The sequence below is a fragment of the Musca domestica genome, unplaced genomic scaffold, assembly GCF_030504385.1.
Source record: "Musca domestica strain aabys unplaced genomic scaffold, Musca_domestica.polishedcontigs.V.1.1 22, whole genome shotgun sequence".
NCBI lineage: Eukaryota > Metazoa > Arthropoda > Insecta > Diptera > Muscidae > Musca > Musca domestica.
This window is the reverse complement of record NW_026712262.1, coordinates 5,201,923-5,225,648: the sequence shown is the minus strand read 5'-3', so window position 1 is coordinate 5,225,648 and position 23,726 is coordinate 5,201,923. Positions and strand designations below refer to the sequence as shown.

The window sequence follows — 23,726 nt, the reverse complement described above, 5'->3', positions numbered from 1 at the left end:
GTCTCAAGCAATTATATGTAGCTCACTATGTAAGAAACTTGCACATTTAAATTAGGGATCGATGTTTTATAAACAAAACCGATTATTAAAAGATTTTGCACCAAAAAATAAATGATGTCTGTATTTTTGACAATAACTCTTTGTCACATTTTACTCTTTTGCAAGAAGATAACTATAGGGTGAGATGAAAAAACTACAACCAACTTCAGACTGCTGTCATGTCTAAGCCACTCGTCCGACAGCTGTTAAAATTACTCCAGTAACAGCTCATTATATTGTTTACAATCGTACAAAAGCATTTTGGTCAGAGTTTTCCAGGAAAAATGTTATTCGTGATGGAATTCAAGCGTGATAGTGTGATTTCTTTATATTTGGCTGGAAAACCACAAGTGGCTATCGTTAGAGCACTCCAACATTTAAATGTGAATAAATCTTTTGTGTCTCGCACCATCGCTCGTTACCATTATACTGGTAGCGTAGCCCGACGTCAAGGAAGTAGATGGAAGAAAACAGCAACATCAAATAAAATGAAAATGTGCACCTTCGGTTGGCCACCAGAACTCAAGCGCCGGCCATGGTGATGGTGTGGGCCGCCATAACAGCCGATAATCGCTCTCCGGTATCAGAATAAATGCCAAATATTTTGGAGGGTGTATTAAAGCCTTGGACACGCAAACATTTTGTCCGCAGACCTTGGACATTCCAACAGGACTCAGCACGCGCCATCCAATAATATTAAAAAATGAGGTTCCTTGCTTCATTTCCAGCACACAATGGCCACCAAAATCTCCGGATACCAATCCGTTGCACTATTGTGTCTGGAGTATTTTGGAAAGCAAGGTTGGTACTAAAAAATACCAACGCGTCGATCACCTCAAGCAAGCGCTTCACCGGGAATGGAGCAAAATACCGCAGAGCAACATTCGGGCAGCGTGTGACGGTTTCATGTGAAGGCCATAATTCGTACCAAAGGTGACCAATTCAAACAAATCTAAACTTATTCTAAATTTTGATGCTATTTTCGACATTTTTTGCTTTCATTCAAAAAAATTTAAAAAACAAATGTAAAAATTATGGCGTTTGACTTTGTTGCAGTTTTTTTATCTCACCCTGTACACTCCATGTAGGTGTGAACTTTTCTTTAGTAAAATTGCTAGCATCTAAGGAAATATAAATTTTTAGGACTAAAATGTTTCCACGAAAAACTTAGTATCGAAGCCTGGCCAAATTTTAAAGTCATTTTACGAACGAGCAACATTTTTCCCCGGACCAGAGATGGAAATTTCAGATTGTACCATTTTTTGAACAGTGTTTGTGCTGTTCATGACATTTCTATGTTCCTATTTCATTTAAAACATTTGCTTTGCCTTATACATACCTTGACGGGCTTCTCAGGATACCAGTGACCTTGGAATTTATCCTTTAGCGCCTTCTCCAATTCCTCGCCAAAAATATTCACCCGCCGCCGGGGCAGTTTGTTGTACAGATACGAGATAACGAAATTTAATGCCACTTGTATTTCAATATGCATTTTTGTTAGTCGTTGTTTCGTTTATTTGTTTGAAGTAGAGTCGGTCGGTCGGTCGGTTGGTTGTTTGGTTGGTGGCTAGAATATGTTTGTCGGTATGTGTGTGGTATGTGGTATGGCTTGGCTCTTCAGGGCTTTAAATATCTCACGGCTATTTGATGGGCTTTGCTGAGTTCTTTTTGCGTCTTGTATTGTTTTGTTGAGGATTATTATTTTAGTTTCTTTTTGTCTGTCCTTTGTTTTGTCCAGTGGTTTGTTTCTTTCTTTTATATTTGTTGTATTTTGTAAGTGTAGTTAGTAGTTTTGGTGTGTAGGTGTATAAGTTTGCCTCTTTTTATTGTAGTTGTGTGTAGTAGTAAGTTATTATTATTTTATATTTTTGGTGTTGCTTTCTATTCGGTTTCTAAGAATGCAATTGTGTGTGTTCAAGGACTTTGTCTTTCTTTCATTTGGTTTTCGATGGTAATTTGGGGGGGAAGAGGAGACTTTTTAATTGCGATTGTTGTTGTTTGTTGTTGTTATTGTTACTTTTATGGATTTCTCTTCTTTGGCAACGTTGATTCGTAGTAGTATCTGTAGCTAAGTATGTATCTTGTTTGTGTGTGTGTGTTTTTTTGTAGTTGCAAACAGTGGATAGTAGTGACTGGGAACTGCTTCGATTCGTCGCTTTGTCCTTTGTGTTGTTGCGGTAGTTTTGTTGGTGGTTTGCTTTTTAGTTTCGTTGAATTTCCACTGGCGGTTAGACTAATGATCTGTAAAAGAGTTCAAGACAATAGAACGATTAAAATATAGGTTTTTTTGAAATGAGCCATTAGAAATATTGCGCAATAACATTTGTTAAAGGGTAAAGTTCACAGTTGTGAACAATTTAAAAATATATATTTTATTAGATATTAGTTTGGGTCTATCAAATTTGATATATCTCCCTAACATATTCTGGAAAGAAATCATTTGCAATACTAAGGCTGGAAATACATAAAGAGCATATTTGGCTGGCTTAAGTCATCGGCTGGCTTCTTCGGAAATGAACAAAAGAGCCTAGGGCCAAAATCGAACTAGGTCAACCTAAAACTCCTTTGTTCATTTACGAAGAAGTCAGCCGATGACTTAAGTCAGCCAAATATGCGCTTTATGTATTTCCACCTAAATTTAAAAGGGATTTGAATTCAGTTTGAGTTAATATTTATGCAACCTAAACATTTTTTTGCAACTTCATCATAATTTCAGTTAACGCCTTAAAGTATGCAATAAATATACATTTATGAGGATGTAACACTAAAAGTGTGGCAACCAACTTCAGATTGCTGTCATTTCTATGCCACTCGTCCGACAGCTGTTAAAATTATTCCAATGACAGCTCATTATATTGTTTACAAGCTATACAAAAGCATTTTGGTGAGAATTTTCCAAAAAAAGTTATTCGTAATGGAATTCAAGTGTGATAGTGTGATTTCTTTATATTTGGCTGGAAAACCACAAGTGGCTATCGTTAGAGCTCTCCAGCATTTAAATGTGAATAAATCTTTTGTGTCTCGTACCATCGCTTGTTACCGTGATACTGGTAGCGTAGCCCGACGTCAAAGAAGTGAACGAAAGAAAACAGCAACATCAGCAGAAATGGTTCGAAAAGTAAAGAAGCGACTTGATCGAAAACCGCGTCGCAGCGACCGAAAAATGTCTCGTGAGCTGAACATATTGCAATATTCCATGCCGCAAAATTTTTAAATATGAGATCGGGGCAAAGCCTTTGAACTCCAAAAATAGCAAGAACTTATACCGCAACAGAAATAAAATAGTCTCAAAAGAGCTAAAGAGTTGCCTCACTTGGCCGAAAGTGGTGAGCTGCCGAATTTGGTTTTCTCCGATAAGAAAACATTTGTTGTCCAGCAGTTTGTAAACAAACAAAATAATCGTGTTTACTAGCCAAGAGGTCAGCTGAAAATGTGCACCTTCGGTTGACCACCAGAACTCAAGTGCCGGGCATGGTGATGGTGTGGGCCGCCATAAAAGCCGATGGTCGCTCTCCGCTCGTATTAATTGATCAGAATAAATGCCGAATATTATCGCGAAAATATTCTGGAGGGTGTATTAAAGCCTTGGGCACGTAAACATTTTGGCCGCAGTCCTTGGAAATTCCAACAGGACTCACCACCAGCATGCGTCACCCAAGAATGGTAACAAAATGAAGTTCATCGCTTCATTTGCAGCGCACAAGGGCCACCAAAATCTCCGGATACCAATCGGTTGGACTATTGTGTCTGGAGTATTTTGGAAAGCAAGGTTGGCACTAAAAAATACCAAAGTGTCATGACTTTGTTGCTGTATATGAAAGCTATATCCAAATGTAAACCGATCTCGATTAAATTTAGCAAAGTTATTTCTGAACTATATTTGATATATTTTCCCAAATATTGTTGTTACAGAGTGCATATTATGGCTGCGGAGGACAATAATAACAAATCGAATGAACAATATATATGGGAGCTATAGCTATATCTTAACCGATTTTATTTTCTAGCTTAATTTGGTCGTATATGCAAAATTCCATACTATTTGTGCTGATATTACACGTTCGGTGTACAATAAAAGGCAAATCGGACGAAAATATGTATGGGAGCTATATCTGAATTTTCACCAATTATCTCCAATTTCAATAGGGTTCGTCCTTGGTTTAAACAAACGACTTGTTCAAAATTTCATCTGGATCGGGTAATAAATGCGACCTGTACTTTGTTTACAAAAAAAAACATGGACAGACGGACATACATAAATCGACTCGGAATGTGATTCTATGCAGATCATCAAAAGAAACTATGGGTCTATCTCGCTTCCTTTTCCCTGTTACAAACAAATGCACAAAGACATAATACCCTGACCACCTTGTGGTGTAGGTTATAACCCATGGTAGAAGAATACAGGTAGATGCATCAACGCTTGGGTAGATTGATATGTCTATTTTTTTATATGTTTCTTCAAAAATAAGTAGATTTGTATATGTTTTCCTTGACGCCAATCGGAGGTTGTTAAATTTTTTTTTAACAAATTTTACAAAGTTGTATAATTTTTAATTAAAAAAATTTTAATTCCAAAATTTGTTTGACAGTTCATTGTCCCAGCAGCTGTGTCGATGCGATTACCTGTATATTATACAACGATAAATCACATTATCGAATGTAAACCTACTATAAGCACCAATTCAATTTAATGTTTTCAATTTCATTGATGTCACGTTGTTGTGTTGCCTATAATTCATTTCATTTCGTTACTAATAATTTATTCAAGGCAAATTTGAAAATATTTATCCACTTTTGATTACTTCTACACAAATATGTCCACACGCACACACACACACACAGCTTTGGAATTGTTTACATGTGCCGTTTACTATTTGACATTACCTATTAGAATTCAAATTGTGTGCAGCACATAGTTATTTCAATTAATATTTTCCTAGTTTTATTTCAACGCGAACACACTCACACACACACAAACGTGCAATATTTCTAATTGCTTTACTGGGATTTCAATTTCAGTTACTTAGTTACCGATTCTATATATCCTAGGGATGGCGATGCACTAGGCACACGACTAAAAATCAAACTGCTGCGGATACGGATATGATCAAATTGACGGCACATGCCAACACACATGCACTCACACACACACGCACACACACGACATCACACGTTTCAAAAATCAATTTGGCACAATTTCCGCACGACTTAACGAACAAACGTCGACGACGACAAGGTAAGCTAAAACATTTTGTTGCTTTCATTCTCTTTTGGAAAACTTAATACTCACTTAAAAATTTTCCACTTGTTCAGCGTTCTAAGTGTTTTTTTTTTGACAATTACAGGTTTTAAAAGAAACTCTAAACTCTAGGGGAACGTGAGCTATGAACTGTGTTAATTTCCTCTACCAATGTTGGGTTAAACAATTTTCACTTTTAATGATTTGATTTCGAATGAACTTTAACAACAAATTTCAATTTCATTTTACCGTCAAAAGCTGGCTAACAACAAATCTTTGATAATAATTGGCAAAGATTTGCAAAGACGAAATCCCCAAAACGGCTGATGGATGGATACAACAAAGAGCAAACAACGATTGGGCATGCACACATACAAATACAAATAACAACAACAAAAGTGCAAACTTTATGATGTAATAGATAATCAGAACCCAGCCGCTCAGCTGACCAGCTGAGAGGAGAGTCTAATTCTGTCTGTCCGTCGCATGACAGTAGAACTAGCAACAAGCAAAACAAATTCACTTTCTTCTGTTTTGTTTGTTGCCACTGATGTGGTGCAATAGCAACAAAAAAAAAAAAAAAAAAAAAAAAAACAAAAGCAAAAATACAATTAGGCGAGCAAATAAAAACAAATTTTATTTTTATATTAGGAAATTCTTGGCAATGAATTTTCTTTTTGTTCAAAAAGAGATTTAAATGTGACAGTATAATATTTATAATCGATTTTATAGCTAGTTTTGTAAGGATTTTTTCTTTTTGATATATAATATAAACATAATGTAAAGGGGTTTGAAAGTCAATATAATAAGATAAGAGGAAAATTCCCTTTAGGGAATAATAAAACGCAGAACAATTTATATTCTGCTATTTAAATATTAGTTTTATAAATATACATATCATATACAGGGTGAGATGTAAAAACTGCAACCAACTTCAGACTGCTGGCATTTCAAAGCCAATCGTCCGACAGCTGTTAAAATTATTTCAGTGACAGCTCATTATATTGTTTACAAGCGAACAAAAGCATTTTGGTGAGAATTTTTCAGAAAAAATTTATTCGTGATGGAATTCAAGCGTGATAGTGTGATTTCTTTATATTTGGCTGGAAAACCCAAGTGGCGGTCAGCTGAAAATGTGCACCTTCTGTTGGCCACCAGAAATCAAGCGCCGGCCGAGGCGATGGTGAGGGCCGCCATAACAGCCGATGGTCGCTCTCCGCTCGTATTAATCGACCGTGGAATCAGAATAAATGCCGAATATTATCGCGAAAATATTCTGGAGGGTGTTTTTAAGCCTTGGGTACGCAAACATTTTGGCCGCAGACCTTGGACATTCCAAGAGGACTCAGCACCATCGCACTCAGCATGCGCCACCCAAAAATGGTTTCAAAATGAGGTTCCTCGCTTCATTTCCAGCGCACAATGGCTACCAAAATTTCCGGATACCAATCCGTTAGACTATTGTGTCTGAAGAATTTTGAAAAGCAAGGTTGGCACTGAAAAATACCAAAGTGTCGATCACCTGAGGCAGGTGCTTCGCCGGGAATGGGCCAGGCCAAAATACCGCAGAGCAACATTCTGGCAGCTTGTGACGGTTTCATAGGCCGTTTGAAGGCCATAATTCGTGCCAAAGGTGAGCAATTCGAACAAATCTAAACTTATTCTGAAATCTTAGGCTATTTCCACATTTTTTGCTTTCATTCAATAAAATTTAAAAAAGCAAATTTAAAAATTATGGCTTTTGACTTTGTTGCAGTTTTTTTTTATCCCACCCTGTATTTTTCTTGCAGACGATCATCCTTGCGAATGAACACTTATTTTTTCAATATAATTTGTCTAAAAATTTTTGGCTTTTTTGTGCATACGCTATTGCATGGCAGAAGAATACAGGTAGATGCATCAACGCTTGGGAGCATTGATATGTCAAAAAAATTTAAATGTTTTTTCAAATATAAGTAGATTTTTATATGTTTTCTTATACTACGTCATTCGGAGGCTATTATAATTCGCGTTTTTGCAACAATTTTTACAAATTTAAATAATTTTTCATTCAACATTTTCAATTCCAAAACTGGTTTGACAGTTCATTGTCCCAGCAGCTGTATCGACGCGTCTACATATATTCTTCTACCATGCGCTATTGGTTGTTTGGGTGTATACATGGTAGAAGAATACAGGTAGATGCATCAACGCTTTGAAACTTTGATATGTCAAATTTTTATATGCTTTTTCAAAAGTAATTACATTTGTATGTTTTCCTACTCGACGCCAATCGGAGGTCGTTATATGTATTTTTAAACAATTTTTACAAATTTTAATAATTTTTATTCAAATATTTTCATTCCTAAATTGGCTGGACAGTTCAGTGTCCCAACAGCTGTGTTGACGCATCTACCCCTATTCTTCTACCATGGGTGTATACGTAAACAAACATCAGTTGAGAGGTATTTATATTCTCCTAAAGGTCCATCTAAACATTTAAGGTTCACCCATTGTGTCTATTAAACCAGTGGGTTAATCTTCGCCGATTTAAACGCGCTATAAATTACAGAAAATATAAATATGCTTATTTCAGATGAAGTCACCTTTTTGATTCTACCATGAAAGAATAAATATTTTTTTATTTATATTTTTTTGCGAAAAGAGTAGTGGTAGTGTTGCTTGTTTGTTCGGGATACCGTAGTATTTTGTTGTTGCAAAATGGCCAGGCTTTATCCCTTTATTGTTGTTTTTAGAAAAACAACGTTTGTTTATTAGTGGAGAACGATGGAGAACGATTACGATCTCGTCACTTGGGTAAAAAATGTTTTTTGTCATAGAAGTTATTTTTAAAATAACTTCTGGGGAGAATATCCCAGACAAAAACAAGAGAACTGATGAGGATTGGTGCCTCTTTCCGAAACCTAGGTATTCCCTGCCTTACCTCCTGGTAAACATTACCATCGTTCTCCACTAATAAACAAACGTTGTTTTTATAAAAAAAACAACAATAAAGGGATAAAGCCTGGCTATTTTGCAACAACAGAAAAGAGTAGTATTTTTTAAGACATTAGTACTAAAAAACGTAGGATACAATCCACCGGATTTCAGATTTGACGTGTGTAAAAAGGAACATGAGTTAATGAGTAGATCTTCCATCGAGAACGCCTGAAACCCACTGTAGAAGTCAAAACAAAGTTATTGTGAATTTGCCTCCTGTGTGGCCTTATTAAATAGGTCAGTCTTCTTCTTTTCTTTTCTTGGTACCAACCTAGTTGTAATTTATTATTAAAACTTTTCGTAATTCGTTTTTGTTTTTTATAGCTAAAAATTAAATCGTTTTCTACACCTATTACATGATTTATTGCCATCTAGATATAATATAATGCAGCTACTATGCTGCTGCCGAAAATCTAAATCATTTGTCAAGTGCATTCGCTGCATTTCCTCTATTATATTAATTTCAATTTCAAATCCTACTGTACAAAATATTGTTTAGAGGTGTCATAAATCACATGTTTATATTCTAGCTATTCTTGTTTTGTTCATATTTTTTTTATTTATTGTGGTTTCCTTTTGTTTGGTTCAATTGTGTGTGTTTAGATGTGAACAATTTAATTAATTTTTAAATGAGTGAGCTCAAAAAAAATAATTTTAAGGCCATAAAAAATTTTTCGTAAAGATCTTTTGTGCTGTATTTAAAGCAGCTGATCTTCTATGAGAACTGTCAAAACACTAATTGTGATTGGAATTACACTACGAACGATATGAAAATAATACGATACGATATGAGAATAATAAACCAATTTCGACATTTCGTCTGATTTGTGTAAGATTATTTGCTCTTGGTTTTTATATTCATTTGAGAGGATATAAATGTTGCTCAGATGATTCTTATAGCAATTTTTTTACTATTGAAGATTGGCCCACTGGCTTTGTTAGATCCAGTGGGTAAACCTTGTGTGTTTAGATACACCCTTAGGAAAATATAATAGATAAACAGCTGATGTTTGTTTACGTATACATACCCAACCAAAAGAGAATGTAAAAAATTATTTATCAAGAAAGCTAATATAGAGATAATTGATATTGAAAATATGAATGTTTGTAAAACCCCATGTGAACATTCTATTAGTGTGCTATGTCATGATTTATTTAAGGGTCAAATTTAAGAAAATAATCGTTAAACTGATTATATTGATGAAATTAACACAATGCGACAATGTAAACCTAGTCTTGTAATCCTGGCCTAGTTTTGATTATTCTAATCATTTGATTGACATTTATGTCCACAAAAATATATGTTTAAAAACTTATTTTAGAGTTTTGAATATTTATTATTTTTAATAAAACAGTTTTTTTCCGATAGATCACAACATAATGTTGTTGGACACATAAATCCTTTTTTTTTGTTATTGCAAGTTTCATTTAAAGCAAAAGGTCAGACCAAGGTAGATTTAATAGGTAACCGCATCGACGAATTGCTACAACCCTCAAATGTCAAAATTGGCATAAAAGGCGAAAAACATACATTCGCCATGACATTTAAAGTTTGCGGCAAATTTGTTTCAACCAATCAGTTACAGTTTACATTTTATGTTATGTGTGGAAATTAAGCCAAGTAATTATACGACTCTCGGAGACCATTGCAACAGCCCCAAGTTGATAGTTAGCCCCCGAAATGTTTATACAAGCTTACAAGTGTAATATCTTTTACGTAATCGACAAATACCATTAATGACACAACAGTAGCAAGTGTTCCCGATCAAATAGTTTCAAAGAATGAACATAGCACCAATATCGCCTCCAGTAAAAGCCCTTTAAGAATGCCCAGCAATCAAGCTTGGTGGGTACCAAACCCCTCTTGGTAGCAGAGCCGATGCAAATTCCCCAAACCATACAAAGAGTTTTTACAGACCACAGAAGGCTGGAAGAGCTGGGGCTAGTGGGAATTTGGATAAGACCAACTGAGTCAACACAGTCAGGCCGAAAAGGGTTTGCATGGATTTATACAAATCAAAGAGGAGAATCCACTAACCAAATCTAACCTCCTTCTCTTATCTTTAGGAACACTAAATAGTGGTTAATTTCCATCACGGTATTTCTTATTGCAAATGTAACACTTTTTAATTTTTTTACTGGCAATTCACTCTAAACTTGCTCTTAAATTTTGAAATATTAGAAAAAGATACTTTTAGTGAAGAGGACAAACTTTGTTTTTGTGTTGCACTCATTTAGGGCGAATTTGGTATTACAACAACTTGTTTTGACATTTAAAGGTGCCGTCAGCTGGGGTGATGCGACTACCTAGTAGATCTACTTTGGGTCAGACCATATTCCCTTTATCTTTTAACGTAAAGTTTACTGAATTCGTGTTGCCATATTTTGTATTATCAATACAAAATATTGGCAATAACAGCAAAATTCATTTAAATGGTAAAATTTTATATTGAAGAGCTGAAATATAGATTTATTTCACGAAATTAATTAAAAATTAGTTTTGTTTATTATTTTTAAGCTAAAATGAAGATGTCATTGTGAAAAGATGCAGAGGCTACCAGTTACTTTTACAAAAATCTGGTCATATCTCCGTAAACAAATCATTTGTTTTAACGGAAAGATGAAATAATGAAAACCCGATAATGTGAACTTTATCCTTTAGTTTTACTAAAGTAGGTTATAATAAAACTGGACTATAAAGAAAAGATATACGAACAAACCTTAGAATAACAAATATTGTGAATAGACATCAGTCATTAATATTTTGAAGCAAAACAAAAATAATAAACATGGTAGAAAAATACAGATAGTTGTATCAACGCTTGTCAAAAATTTTAAAATGTTTTGTCAAAAATAGATCGATTTTTATATGTTTTCTTATATGACACAAATAGGAGGTTATGATATGCAATTTTCAATTATTTTTAAAAAATTCAATTATTTTTAATTCAAAATTTGTTTGGCAGTTCATTGTCCCAGCAGCTGTGTTGATTCTACCATGGCTTTGTCCTATATGTCAATATAATATGTAACTATTTGGGATAATACAAACCTATTTTATTTACCATTTAGTTTACCAATAATTTTAGTATAACAAGCCCTTAATTTTGACAAATATGACCTTTCAAGAATCACCTTATTATTACAACCCTGCCACACCAGCTACACCTGTCATGTTCTGCTAATTTGTTTACACTCAACGATAACAATCAGTTAAATCGACTATGAAACATTATTACAAGCAAATGTTGTTGGCGAGAGTACAGAGTGGGCCAACTATTTTACTCTTTGCAATTTCGGGTTGTTTTTTTATTCTCAAACACACACACACGTAAAAGTACATCAATAGAAATGCACTGTCAGCTGTTCTAGTTTTTAATGTTTTGGCTTGTCGTGTTTTCCTCCCTACCTTGTTGTTATTTTTTCTTCGGAATATTTGTGTATATTTTTTAATGCCGTCCAAGCGTGTGTATTCAAATAGGTGGGTACACAAAGACACGAACTTGGATTCTTTTTAGTCGCCACTTGTGTTTTGTTATTTTTTCCGAGACTGTGTGTGTCTGTAGATGCATGCAAAAGTTATTAGCACTGTGCTATTAAGAAAGAGAAACAAATTTGAATGTATGCCTGGCTAACTAGTTGTTGTTGTTGCTGCTGTTTGTCTTCTATCTTTGGCGTTGTCTCATTTTCAGTTTTGTGTCTTGTTCATTTTAAAGGTTACCCCTTTTCATTTAACCTTGAACATTGTGATCCAATTTGTGTCCACATTTTTATGCTGACTTGGCTAAGTGTCGACGGCAACCATTTAAGGAATATATGTATGTATGTAAGTGCATGTTTCTGAAAGTACATTTATCTAGAACATAATATGGTAAGTATAGACTACGTGGATATTAGGTAAAGAAAAGCCATATAAAAACTGATTTCGCAAAGAACACTTAGGCCCATCAAAGAGAATGAAAGGTCTGTTGCAAAAAAAAAAAAAAAAAAAAAAAATCGATAGTTTAAAATTCAAAATGGGACGGAAGGCAAAATGTTATACACATGTCATACATGTGTGTGCGCTTTGTTTTGAATAATAAAGAAATCAGTTTAAAATTGTTTCAAATGCACTCATAGCAAAAATTCACATTTACAGCGTTAATATTTTCATTCTTTCATAAATATAATATTGGGGAAACCCCCACACATTTTCAACAAACCAATTGTTACAGGCTTTAAAGGTTTTTTTGTTTTTTTGACAAAACATGACAATGATTCAGAGTTGCATTTTTCCCATGGCCTCCAAAGTTAAACTACTTTTTTCTAGTTGTGCCTTGATATTAACCATGTAAGAAGAATACAGGTAGGTGCATCGACACGGCTGCTGGGAAAATGAACTGTCAAACCAAATTTGAAATTAAAATTTTTGAATGAAAAATTATTCAAATTTTTAAAACTTTAAAAAAACGTATTATATTTTTTCATTTTTGAGAGCTTTATTTCTCTTTTTGTTATGGAAAAGTTGATTTGTTTTGACAAATCAGCTGATTGCTCGCAAGTTTTTGCAGGGATTTCTTTTTGTTTAGTTTTTACATTTTTCTTACAGAATGAAGCTGCTGGAGAATTCCTGCAGAAAAAGTAACCAGGCAACCCTAATATGAACAAAGCCTAATGGTGAGAACAAGGTAGATCTAATAGGAAGTCGCATCAAACAACCTGACATCACCTTTAAATGCCAATACAAGTTGTAGTAATACTGAATTCGCCCTAAATGAATGCTAAACAAAATTTGTTTATGTCTTCTTCACTAAAAATATATTTTCTGATATTTCAAATAATTTAAGAGCAAGTTTAGAGTTTATAGGCGGCCGATTCAGGTTTTACTTTCTTTTCTAATAGAGGGGCCAAGTTTGGTAGAGCATCCTCTGGGAAGAGTTTAACATCCAAAGGAGAGGGAGAAGTTTGTAGCTTCTTTTTTGTTTTTATCTCTTCAATGACAGAAACATTGGCATGTTCTTGTTTCTTTTTGGATTTTTCGGGAGAAGTATTTTTCTTATTGAATATGAATAATGACTTTCGACTCGACTACGACAAGAGGCACACAAAATAAAATGTAAACAAACATCTCGTTTCTGATTGGTTGAAACAAATTTGCCGCAAACTTTAAATGTCATAGCAAATCTATGTTTTTCGCCTCTGATGCCAACATTTAAGGGTGCCACAAAAGTTGCTTTGTTGTAGTGAGAAGAACTAAAACAATTTTCTCATTGGGTTCTTGATGAACAAAGGGGTTTTAGGTTGACTTAGTTCGATTTTGGCCCTAGGTTCCTTCGTTCTTTCCCGAAAAAGCCAGCCAATGACTTAAGCCAGCCAAAAAAAAATGTTTTCTATATTCTCACCTTAAGAGGAGGAGTATGTAACTCAAACCATGTTCCCACGGATGTTTCCACAATTTTCTTCGCTCTAAGAATTCAATTATACATAACTGAATTGAAAAACTAATACTCTTCTAGCACGTTTAGATACAAAATTTTAACCTGATTAATTCACATTATTTATTGCTTAATCCGGATAAATTCAACCAGATTTACAATACAAATAAAGATTTGCCAACGATGGGAGATATTTTAAATCCAGTATAAAATCTACATACTACAAACTTTTTTGATATATCATTTTTGGCTACTTTTGCATTCTCACTGTTAAAGTGTATACGTAAACAAACATCAGCTGTGCGACATTTGAGGGTGTACCTAAACACACAAGGTTAACCCACTGGATTTATTAACGGTTAATCTTCAATAGTATAAATGCACTATAAGAGAAATGTAACGTAACCTAACAAAAACTTTTGTGTGCGGGCAAGGCGCTATGAAAATCTAGCGATTAATAATAAAGATTCCAAAATTATAAGTGTCTTGGCAGCGATAAAATATCACATGTGTAATATTCAGTGATTTTGTGCGCTGTCGCAAACGAATGTGTAAGATACAAAAGGGCATGACCCTCACACACAGTATCGATGCGCTCAGTGGATAGCCAAGACCACTAGCATGTAGGGAAAAGGGTTCTCCATTTAATATTAGAATATATAAGATAAATTGTGCGGCTACGCTTAGGTATGGTTTGATTAGTTTTAGTAGTACTTACGAAACATATTTTAAAATAAAAATTGGAATTAAATTGACAAACGAAGAGTGATGTTGGATAACCTTCGCATTATTTATACATAACTCAAAGCATGTTCCCACGGACAGTTTTTCATAATTTTTCTTCGCCCTTATAACTAAATTTGACATAGTTTAGGGATTGAGAAATGTATTCTCTTAATTAGGTTTTTGGATTCTATGAGCATTTCATCCAGATTATATGCAATATCTTTGGATTTACAGTCATTAACGTGGTAAAATTAAGAAGGGAAAGTCATTTCAAATAATCATTCCCATCCTTGCATTTTCTGTAATTTACCTTGTCAAATTTCACTGCATAGAAAACAGATTCCCATATCTGAATTAATATATATTTTGGCAATGAGATGTTTTCAAATGAATAATTTTGAAAAAAATTTAAACATATGATTTTACCTTCCTAATTCTACCATGCTCATTACATTAAATTTCAATTTTATTCTGAAATAGTTAAGAAAGAATTAATTCTCCCAAGTAAGACCTGGAAAGTCATCATAGCGTTTTATTAACAATTATGCTATCAAATATGTATTTTCCTTGTTCAATATAAAAAAGAAACCATAAATTAGAATTTGCCAAGATACGCTCACTGTTGACCATAATAAATTTATTACCCATAAAAACATAAACTTCAATTCGTTGCTGCCAAATATGGATTATTATTTAATTAACTCATTCCTCGCTCTCTTCCAAATTTCATAAATTCCATAAAACACAGAAATTCCCTTGGAAAATTTCACATCACGTCCCTGAGAGCAATAATAATTTTATCTTTTTTGACGGAACAGAAAGGATTCCCATTCCCATTCCTTCCCTCCCACCTCGCTCGCTCGGTTAACTTCAAATACCCTTGACCCAATTTAGTGTTTCACTTTGATGACTTTTATGATTTCATGTCGTCCTCGTACATCTCCCACTTTTTGTTGAAATGATAGTGATGATGATGATGAAACCACTTAATTTTTTCTCTTTCTCTTTCGTTTTATATTGTTCAGGGCAATTTACTTTAACGTCGACCAAAAAAAAAAAAAAAGAAAAAGAAGATGGGGAGAAATGGAAAAACAAAAACTCCTTATCAAATTATCATAGTCCCCTTAAGGAATATTTGTTACTTCTCATAACCATCAACTTCATCCCCCAAATTGTTGCCAACATCCTGAAAAGCTAGCAGCGGCAAAATCGACAAAATCCCCCATCTCTGCAGAAATATTAGTACGAAAATTCCACAAAGCTTCCAGGCATGCCAGTGATTATTGATACAAACAAAAAAGTGTTTGAGGAGGGGAAATATACAACGAGTTTATTTAAGAAAAAAAGTATCACTTTTCGCCTACCCCACCAGTCAATTTACTACAGAGTCTGGAGACTTTCGCATCTCACCATTGCGGTAGAGTGGGAGTGTTGCCACACTCCGTTTTATTGAAATACTTGAACTGAAGCATTTCTTTTCACAGAATTTCATAAATTCCATTTGTATTGTTTGTTATTATCTGTTAAGAGGAAGCAACTGAAGCTGACAGCTGAACAGAAGACGGCAGCACATCACACGCACGTTACCAAAAACACATCGAGGAAGTGACATGGGTACCCAGGTCTACGGAAGGGTGACTTTTGGCCATAAAACTAAATGTATTTGCTGTCAACCATTGTGGTTATGATTATTGACGTTAAGAAGACACAAAAAAATTGCAAGAGTTTAGTTTAGGGATGTTTTGGTATTTCGATATTTTGGCAAGGTCTCTTCCCGCTATATTCTGGAATAAAATTCAGGTTAAATTTATCCAGTTAAATTACGTTTAAGTCTTAACTTTAATAAGTGCCAATTGAGCACCAGAAATGCCGTATTATAGCGAAGAAGGATTTCAAGCATAGTAGAAGAATACATGTAGTCGCATCGACACACTGTTGGGACAATGAACTGTCAACCCATTTTTGGAATTGCAATTTTTAAATGAAAAATTATTCAAATTTTTAAAAAATGTATATCATAACAACCTGCGTTTGGCGTCGTATGGGAAAACATATACAAATGCACTTATTCCTGAAGAAATATTTAAAAATTTTTGACACATCAATGTTCAGAAGCGTTGATGCGTCTACCTGTATTCTTCTACCATGATTTCAAGTTTAGCTAATAGCTCATTTAGACATATCGTTATACAATGACTATCACGATTAATGTACTTAATCCTCCCAAATTTACGATGATTTACCATATAAAATTAAATAAACTAAAATCTCGGATTTATTTAAAATCCAATGTTAAATCGAAATAATTTGGAATACAACACTGCATTTTGCTCCTAAAAATGCAACTATTATAGATTATCCCAAAATTGGCAACAGTGTTCATGTATCGTTTACATGCATTTTAAAATAACAGTAAACAGAAACACACAACTACAGGGGGAGATGAAAAACCTGCAACCAACAGACTGCTTTCATTTCTATGCCACTCATCCGACAGCTGTTAAAATTATTCTAGTGATAGCTCATTATATTGTTTACAAGCGTACAAAAGCATTTTGGTGCGAATTTTCCAAAAAAGTTATTCGTGATAGAATTCAAGCGCGATAGTGTGATTTCTTTATATTTGACTGGAAAACCACAAGTGGCCATCGTTAGAGCACTCCAGCATTTAAATGTGAATAAATCTTTTGTGTCTCGTTACCGTGATACTGGTAGCGTAGCCTGACGTCAAGGAAGTGGACATAAGAAAACAGTAACATCAGTAGAAATGGTTCAAAAAGTAAAAGAGCGATTTGATGGAAATCCGCGTCGCAGTGGCCGAAAAATGCCTCGTGAGCTGAATATATCACAATATTCCATTCGGCAAATATTAAAAAAATGAGCTCGGGGTAAAAACAATTGAAATTCCAAAAAGTGCAAGAACTTACACCGCAACAGAAAGAAAATAGACTCGGAAGAGCTAAAGCGTTGCTTCGCTTGGCCGAAAGTGGTGAACTGTCGAATTTGGTTTTCTCCGTTCCGATGAGAAAACATTCGTTGTCCAGCAGTTTCTAAACTATAACTATATTATATACATGCGTATAAAATCTATTATATTTTAAATTCTGTTGCCTTAACAAAATTAAGGACTAGTATGGAGTCGTTCCCTAAATATTGGGATCTAATATATGCAAATGCTGGGTATTGGCAGAGAAAATGCTCTAATGTTTCGTCATCTTCCCCGCATGTTCTGCATATGCTGTTATCTTCAACATCCAATTTTAAAGAGATGTGCTTGTAACCCCAGATGCCCCGCAAGCATGTCGGTTACCCCATTAATCTCTTTCATACCTAGTAATACAATATTCCTCATTTTAATCTCATTTGGCTCGCCTCAAAGGATTTTTGTGGTTTTCCCTGCACTTTTATTGTTTCATACGGATATGTGGGCGTGTTTTGCCTGTTGCTAATTCCCTGCCTGTTTTGGCGAGAGAGTTCGCTATCTCGTTACCTTTAATTCCCGTATAACCTGGTACCCATATAATGCGTTCTCAGCCGTGTTGAGAATATTTGTTGATTGAGTTTATACATTTCAAAACAGTTTTTGAAATAACTGCTTTGGAAGTTATAGATTTTATAGCGATCTTACTTTCAGTTAGGTCGTTTACGGTAGCCGGTCTCATGCAATCGACCGGACCTCCGCTTGAAAGTAGTACTCTCCCCCTATCCCTGAGCCATCTGTATAACAAGAGTTTCCAGTCGGCGTTTGCGATAGGGATCCGTCTGGTAGGAGGTATCCGGTCCGATACAAAGTTTTCAATTGATTCTCCCGTTCCCACCTGTAAATTTTTTTTGATGGTATGTAACGTGGTTCACTCGTCCGTCACTCTTAGCCTTATGACCGTCTCGTACCGTTTCTAAATATCTATTGGGTGTACATATAGAATAATAAAGGTAACGATCCACACAGTCAAATATCGAAGCCTTCACCAGTTAGACAAGACCACTTGAATTATGGGACAAGCTGTCGTGTAATGTTCTTTTTTAAGTATCAGAATGGATAAGAATAATTGTGTGGTTTGTTTAGGTTAAGTTAGATTAATTTTTGTGGTACTTAAGAAGAAGGGGTTTAAATTAAATTAAAATCCAATCAAAAACCAAAATATAGCTAGGTAGAATCGAATCGACAGTAAAACCATACCGCCGTTTTTCCTTTTTCGCCTTGGTCAATGGCCCAAGCATAAGGTCCCCCTTCCAAGCCAGCTGGCTACTGAAATGTAATGTCAAAATGAATTATTGTGATTGAAATCACAGAATGAAAGATAACCAATAGCCTGGAACAATAATACAGGTAGTCACATCGATACCACTGCTGGGACAATGAATTGTCAAACCAAATTTGGAATTGAATATTCTGAACGAAAAAAATTATTGACATTTGTAAAATATTTTAAAAAATTAATATCATTAAAACCTCCGCTTGGATTCGTATAAGAAAATATATAATCTACTTATTTTTGAAAATAAGAGTTAACAAATTTTGACATTGGTATCGACACAGCTGCTGGGAAAATTAACTGTCAAACCGATTTTTAAAATTGAAAATCGTGAATGAAAAATTATTAAAATTTGTAAAAATGGTTGAAAAATACATATCATTACAACCTCCGATTTGCGTCGTATAAGAAAGCATATAAAAATCTACTTATTTCTGACAAAACACATTAAAAATGTTGACATATCAATCTTCGCAAACGTTGATGCATCTACCTATATTATTCTACCATGATCAGGCATTTAAAAGTTTACAAAACGTTTACATCATCGTTTTGAAAGAAAATTGAGGCTTTTCATCCATATTCGTGTTTTTTTGTTTATTCACAAAAATGGAAGGAATTATGAAATTAATGGGAACAACTTGTTGCATGCCATTTGAAATAAATGTGGCAAAAAGTGGGCATAGCTCTAGGGCTGCGGTTTTTTCTCTATCCTCGATATATAATAAAGATATATTGGTGCCAAAGATTTGTATAGTTTTGTCTTTATTCAGAAATCGATAAAATTACAAATCACGAGAAAATTCTTACTTGCCTTTAGCACACATACATACATACATGCATTCTTTTGGTTGGTGGCCCATTTTGGCTAAAATATCTTTTGTTCTTAACTTGGGCAAAGTTTTTCACTTTGTGCAAGTCTATCAAGTCTTTTGTTTAAAATAAATACATATGTACATATGTATGTATGTGTCAAAGTATGTACTTTTGCATTGTGTCATCAACTTTTCTTTTTGGCACTCGAAATGAGGAACTTTAAGAGAACTGCCAACATTTTTGGCAACTTTGTAAGTTTTTGTTTTACGATATTGTTGTTCTGCTTGATTTGTATGGTTTTATTTTAAATCTATTTTTTTACTAGATTTTGTGTCAAAACCAGATGGTAAAGGTGTAAACGTTGATCCCACACAAGAATTCCAATCATTGTTCGATGCACGCGTAAGTTTAATTTGTATATTACAGTAGATTTGATTGTTTTGCACGAATCGGGATAGATTAGTTAATGGGTGATTGAAATAAAAGTTTGTCAAGTGAAGTAATTCAACTTTCTACAAAAGATTAAAGAATTGCCATAATTTGAAGGAAATTGTGTGTAAAAGAGGTAGTATGTAAAAAGTTTGACTCCTTTTGCTATTTACAAAGGATTAAGTTCAAATTACTACGGATACAGACGATATGACATGAGCAAACAGAAAATATAGTGGGGTACACACGGGCAAATATTTGTCAGTTGCCACAGTAGGAAAAATCATTAGTGGAAGTAGAAGTTTTATTCGACATAAGTCTTATTTTTAAAAATATAGAAAATGGGGTTTACAAATTCTGAAAATATTTCATAATCTTTATTAACACCGGATTCTACAGGGTGAGATAAAAAACTGCAACCAACTTCAGACTGCTGTCATGTCTAAGCCACTCGTCCTACAGCTGTTTAAATTATACCAGTGACAGCTCATTATATTGTTTACAGGCGTACAGAAGCATTTTGGCGAAAATTTTCCAGTAAAAAAGTTATTCGTGATGGAATTCAAGTGTGATAGTGTGATTTCTTTATATTTGGCTGGAAAACCACAAGTGGCTATCGTTAGAGCACTCCAGCATTTAAATGTGAATAAATCTTTTGTGTCTCGTACCATCGCTCGTTACTGCGATACTTGTAGCGTATCCCGATGTCAAGGAAGTGGACGTAAGAAAACAGCAACATAAGCAGAAATGGTTCCAAAAGTAAAGAAGCGACTTGATCGAAACCCGCGTCGCAGTGGCCGAAAAATGGCTCGTGAGCTGAACATATCGAAATATTCCATTCGGCAAATATTGAAAAATGAGCTTAGGGTAAAACCATTGATATTCCAAAAAGTGCAAGAACTTACAACGCAACAGAAAGAAAATAGACTCAAGAGAGCTAAAGAGTTGCTTCGCTTGGCCGAAAGTGGTAAACTGTCGAATTTGGTTTTCTCCGTTCCGATGAGAAAACATTCGTTGTCCAGCAGTTTGTAAACAAACAAAATTATCGTGTTTACATGCTGAAAATGTGCACCTTCGGTTGGTCACCAGAACTCAAGCGATGGCCATGGTGATAGTGTGGCCCGTCACAATAGCCCATGGTCGTTCTCCGCTCGTATTAATCGACCGTATAAATGCCGAATATTATCGCGAAAATATTCTGGAGGGTGTATTAAAGCCTTGGGCACGCAAAAATGTTGGCCGCACACCTTGGACATTTCAACAGGACTCAGCACCATCGCACTCAGCACCCGCCACCCAAGAATGGTTACAAAATTAAGTTCCTCGCTTCATTTCCAGCGCACAATGGCCACCAAACTCTCCGGATACCAATCCGCTGGACTATTGTGTCTGGAGTATTTTGGAAAGCAAGGTTGGCACTTAAAAATACCAAAGGGTCGATCACCTCAAGCATGCGCTTCGCCGGGAATGGGCCAAAATGCCGCAGAGCAATATTCGGGCAGTGTGTGACGGTTTCATTGGCCGTTTGAAGGCCCTAATTCGTACCAAAGGTGACCAATTCGAACAAATCTAAACTTATTCTAAAATTTGATGCTATTCCGGCATTTTTTGCTTCAATATTCAATGCTTCAAATTCAATAAAATTTAAAATGAAAAATGTAAAAATTATGGCGTTTGACTTTGTTGCAGTTTTTTCTCACCCTCTATATACATTAGGCAGAGATGGGAACCCATTTTCTATGTGGCGAAAATCATCAAAATATCCAATATAGGGAGGTACCGTTATATGGGGGCTATACAAAAACCTCGAACTATACATACAATTTGTCGCCAACGGAGCTAGAACCCATTATGACCTACAAATACCAATTTTTAAACAAATCTGTAAAAAAATGTCATCAAATGTCATCAAAATACCAAATATCGGGAGGTATCGTTATAGGGCGGCTATACCAAAACCTTGACCGATATATCTCATTGTCAATACCAACTATCCTAGACAATATAAAACTGTTCTGCCAAATTTTTAAGCTCTACGTCAAATAATGTGGGCTGAATCGTGATTTCAACAGACAGATAGGCGTGAACAGTATGTCAACTTTTTAAATGTTTTTATTTTTTTTTTTTTTAAAGTACATTTTTATAAGTTTTCTTATACGAAACCAATCAGAGTTTATTTTTTTTTTCAAAAGATTTCAAAGAATTTCAATAATTTTTCATTGAAAATTTTCAATTCTAAAATTGGTTTGACAGTTCATTGTCCAAGCAGCTGTATCGATGCGACTACCTGTATTCTTCTACCATGGGAAAAACAAAGCTTTACAGCATGTTCACATTAGAGTTTCTTCCATCTTGCTATCCATAGCTTTACAAAACATAAACAGAGGAATTGACAATTTGCATCCGCTTGATTTAGTACAATATAAACCTTTCAATATTTATTATTTTAACGCCTAACGTAGTGTTTACACAAGGCATATAGAGTAGTGTCAGAGTTGTATAAAAGAATTTGAACAGTTTCAACCTAAAAGACAACAAGAATATTAAGTAATTTGTTTTAGTGGAAACGTAGCGATGAGTGTATAAATAAATAGCAGTTTGTAGCGTCTAAAAAATATGAAATATTAAAATAAACTCAGATAAATATCACTAGGGGTGTTCGCATGAGTTTTTCAGCCCCAATTCAATTTGTGGGTAAACCAAACAAATAGGGAAACTAGAAATTAAGCTTAAATCAAAACATAATTCATCTTTTTTGCAAATATTGTTACTTTTTTATTATATCATTTGATTAAATTTCCGTTGTTGCAGAATCACATTTATTTCTATTTCTTAATTCACAATCAAGGGAAAATGCTGAAAACAACGATATCATTTTATTGTCGTTTAGTGTCATGCTGTTGCGTCTAAATCAAATGACATAGCTGAATACATAAACATACACACATACATGTGTATAAATCTATGTATTATGGTTCCGTGTAAAAATAGTAAACATCACGAGTACCATTTAAAGAATATTGTTGCTGTTGTTGTTGTTCAACGATTGCACTTTTCAATTCGATTGCAACCGTCAGCGAGAGATACAATTAAATTTCCCCTTCATTTCAATAAATATAACAATTGACATTTACGGGCAAAGTAATTTCATAGAAACAGTAAAGATGAATTCATTTATGTGTTATTTATATGTCTATGCACATTTGTACATAAATATGTAGAAGATTGTGGACGAGGTTCAACTTTTTATTAAAAAAAAGCGAAGAAAATGTTGCTGTGTTTCGCGGTATGTGAATCAACAATGTAACAGAAATTAAAATATTTTCGTAGCCTGCTGTCATAGCCTCTTTATACCATGTATTTTATATGTCCTCGATTAGTGAAATCCTAAATACAAAAAGAGACTACATTGAAATTTAGATTATTTAAAATGATAATCAGCTGATTTTTGTTTGCATATATATAGTGCATATGCAAACAAAAATCAGCTGATTATATATAGTATGTGGATGTAAATTATCAATTCCTTTGTTTATGTTATGTAAACCTGCTATGGATGGCAACATGATATGGCAACATGAAAAAAACTCTAATGTGAGCATGCTGTAAGATTTTGTTTTTTCACATGGCAGAAGAATACAGGAAGTCGCATCGGCACAGCTGTTGGGACAATGAACTGTCAAACCAATTTTGTAATTGAAGATTTTGAATAAATAATTACATAAATTGTTGATGCAAAATCGTCAGGCTTTTTTGTAGTTTTTATAAAAACAAAGTTTGTTTATTAGTGGAGAACAATGGTAATGTTTACTAGGGGGTAAGACA

General features: G+C 34.5%; 1 protein-coding gene across 5 annotated transcripts in view; it reads right to left on the bottom strand.

The window, feature by feature from the left end:
* The window catches only part of LOC101894598 (protein Tob1), a 106,150-nt gene that overhangs the window by 26,117 nt on the left and 56,307 nt on the right, over window positions 1-23,726 (bottom strand). For 4 of the 5 annotated variants that reach the window (XM_020037387.2, XM_020037388.2, XM_020037386.2 and 1 more), the window contains exon 3: window positions 1,379-2,280. In XM_020037387.2, coding sequence (XP_019892946.1) covers window positions 1,379-1,531 — 153 coding nt within the window. In that variant the 5' untranslated portion in view covers window positions 1,532-2,280. Of the gene's footprint in view, window positions 1-1,378; window positions 2,281-5,332; window positions 5,466-23,726 lie in introns of those variants that run through there. The other variant, XM_059123030.1, reaches the window with a different exon arrangement.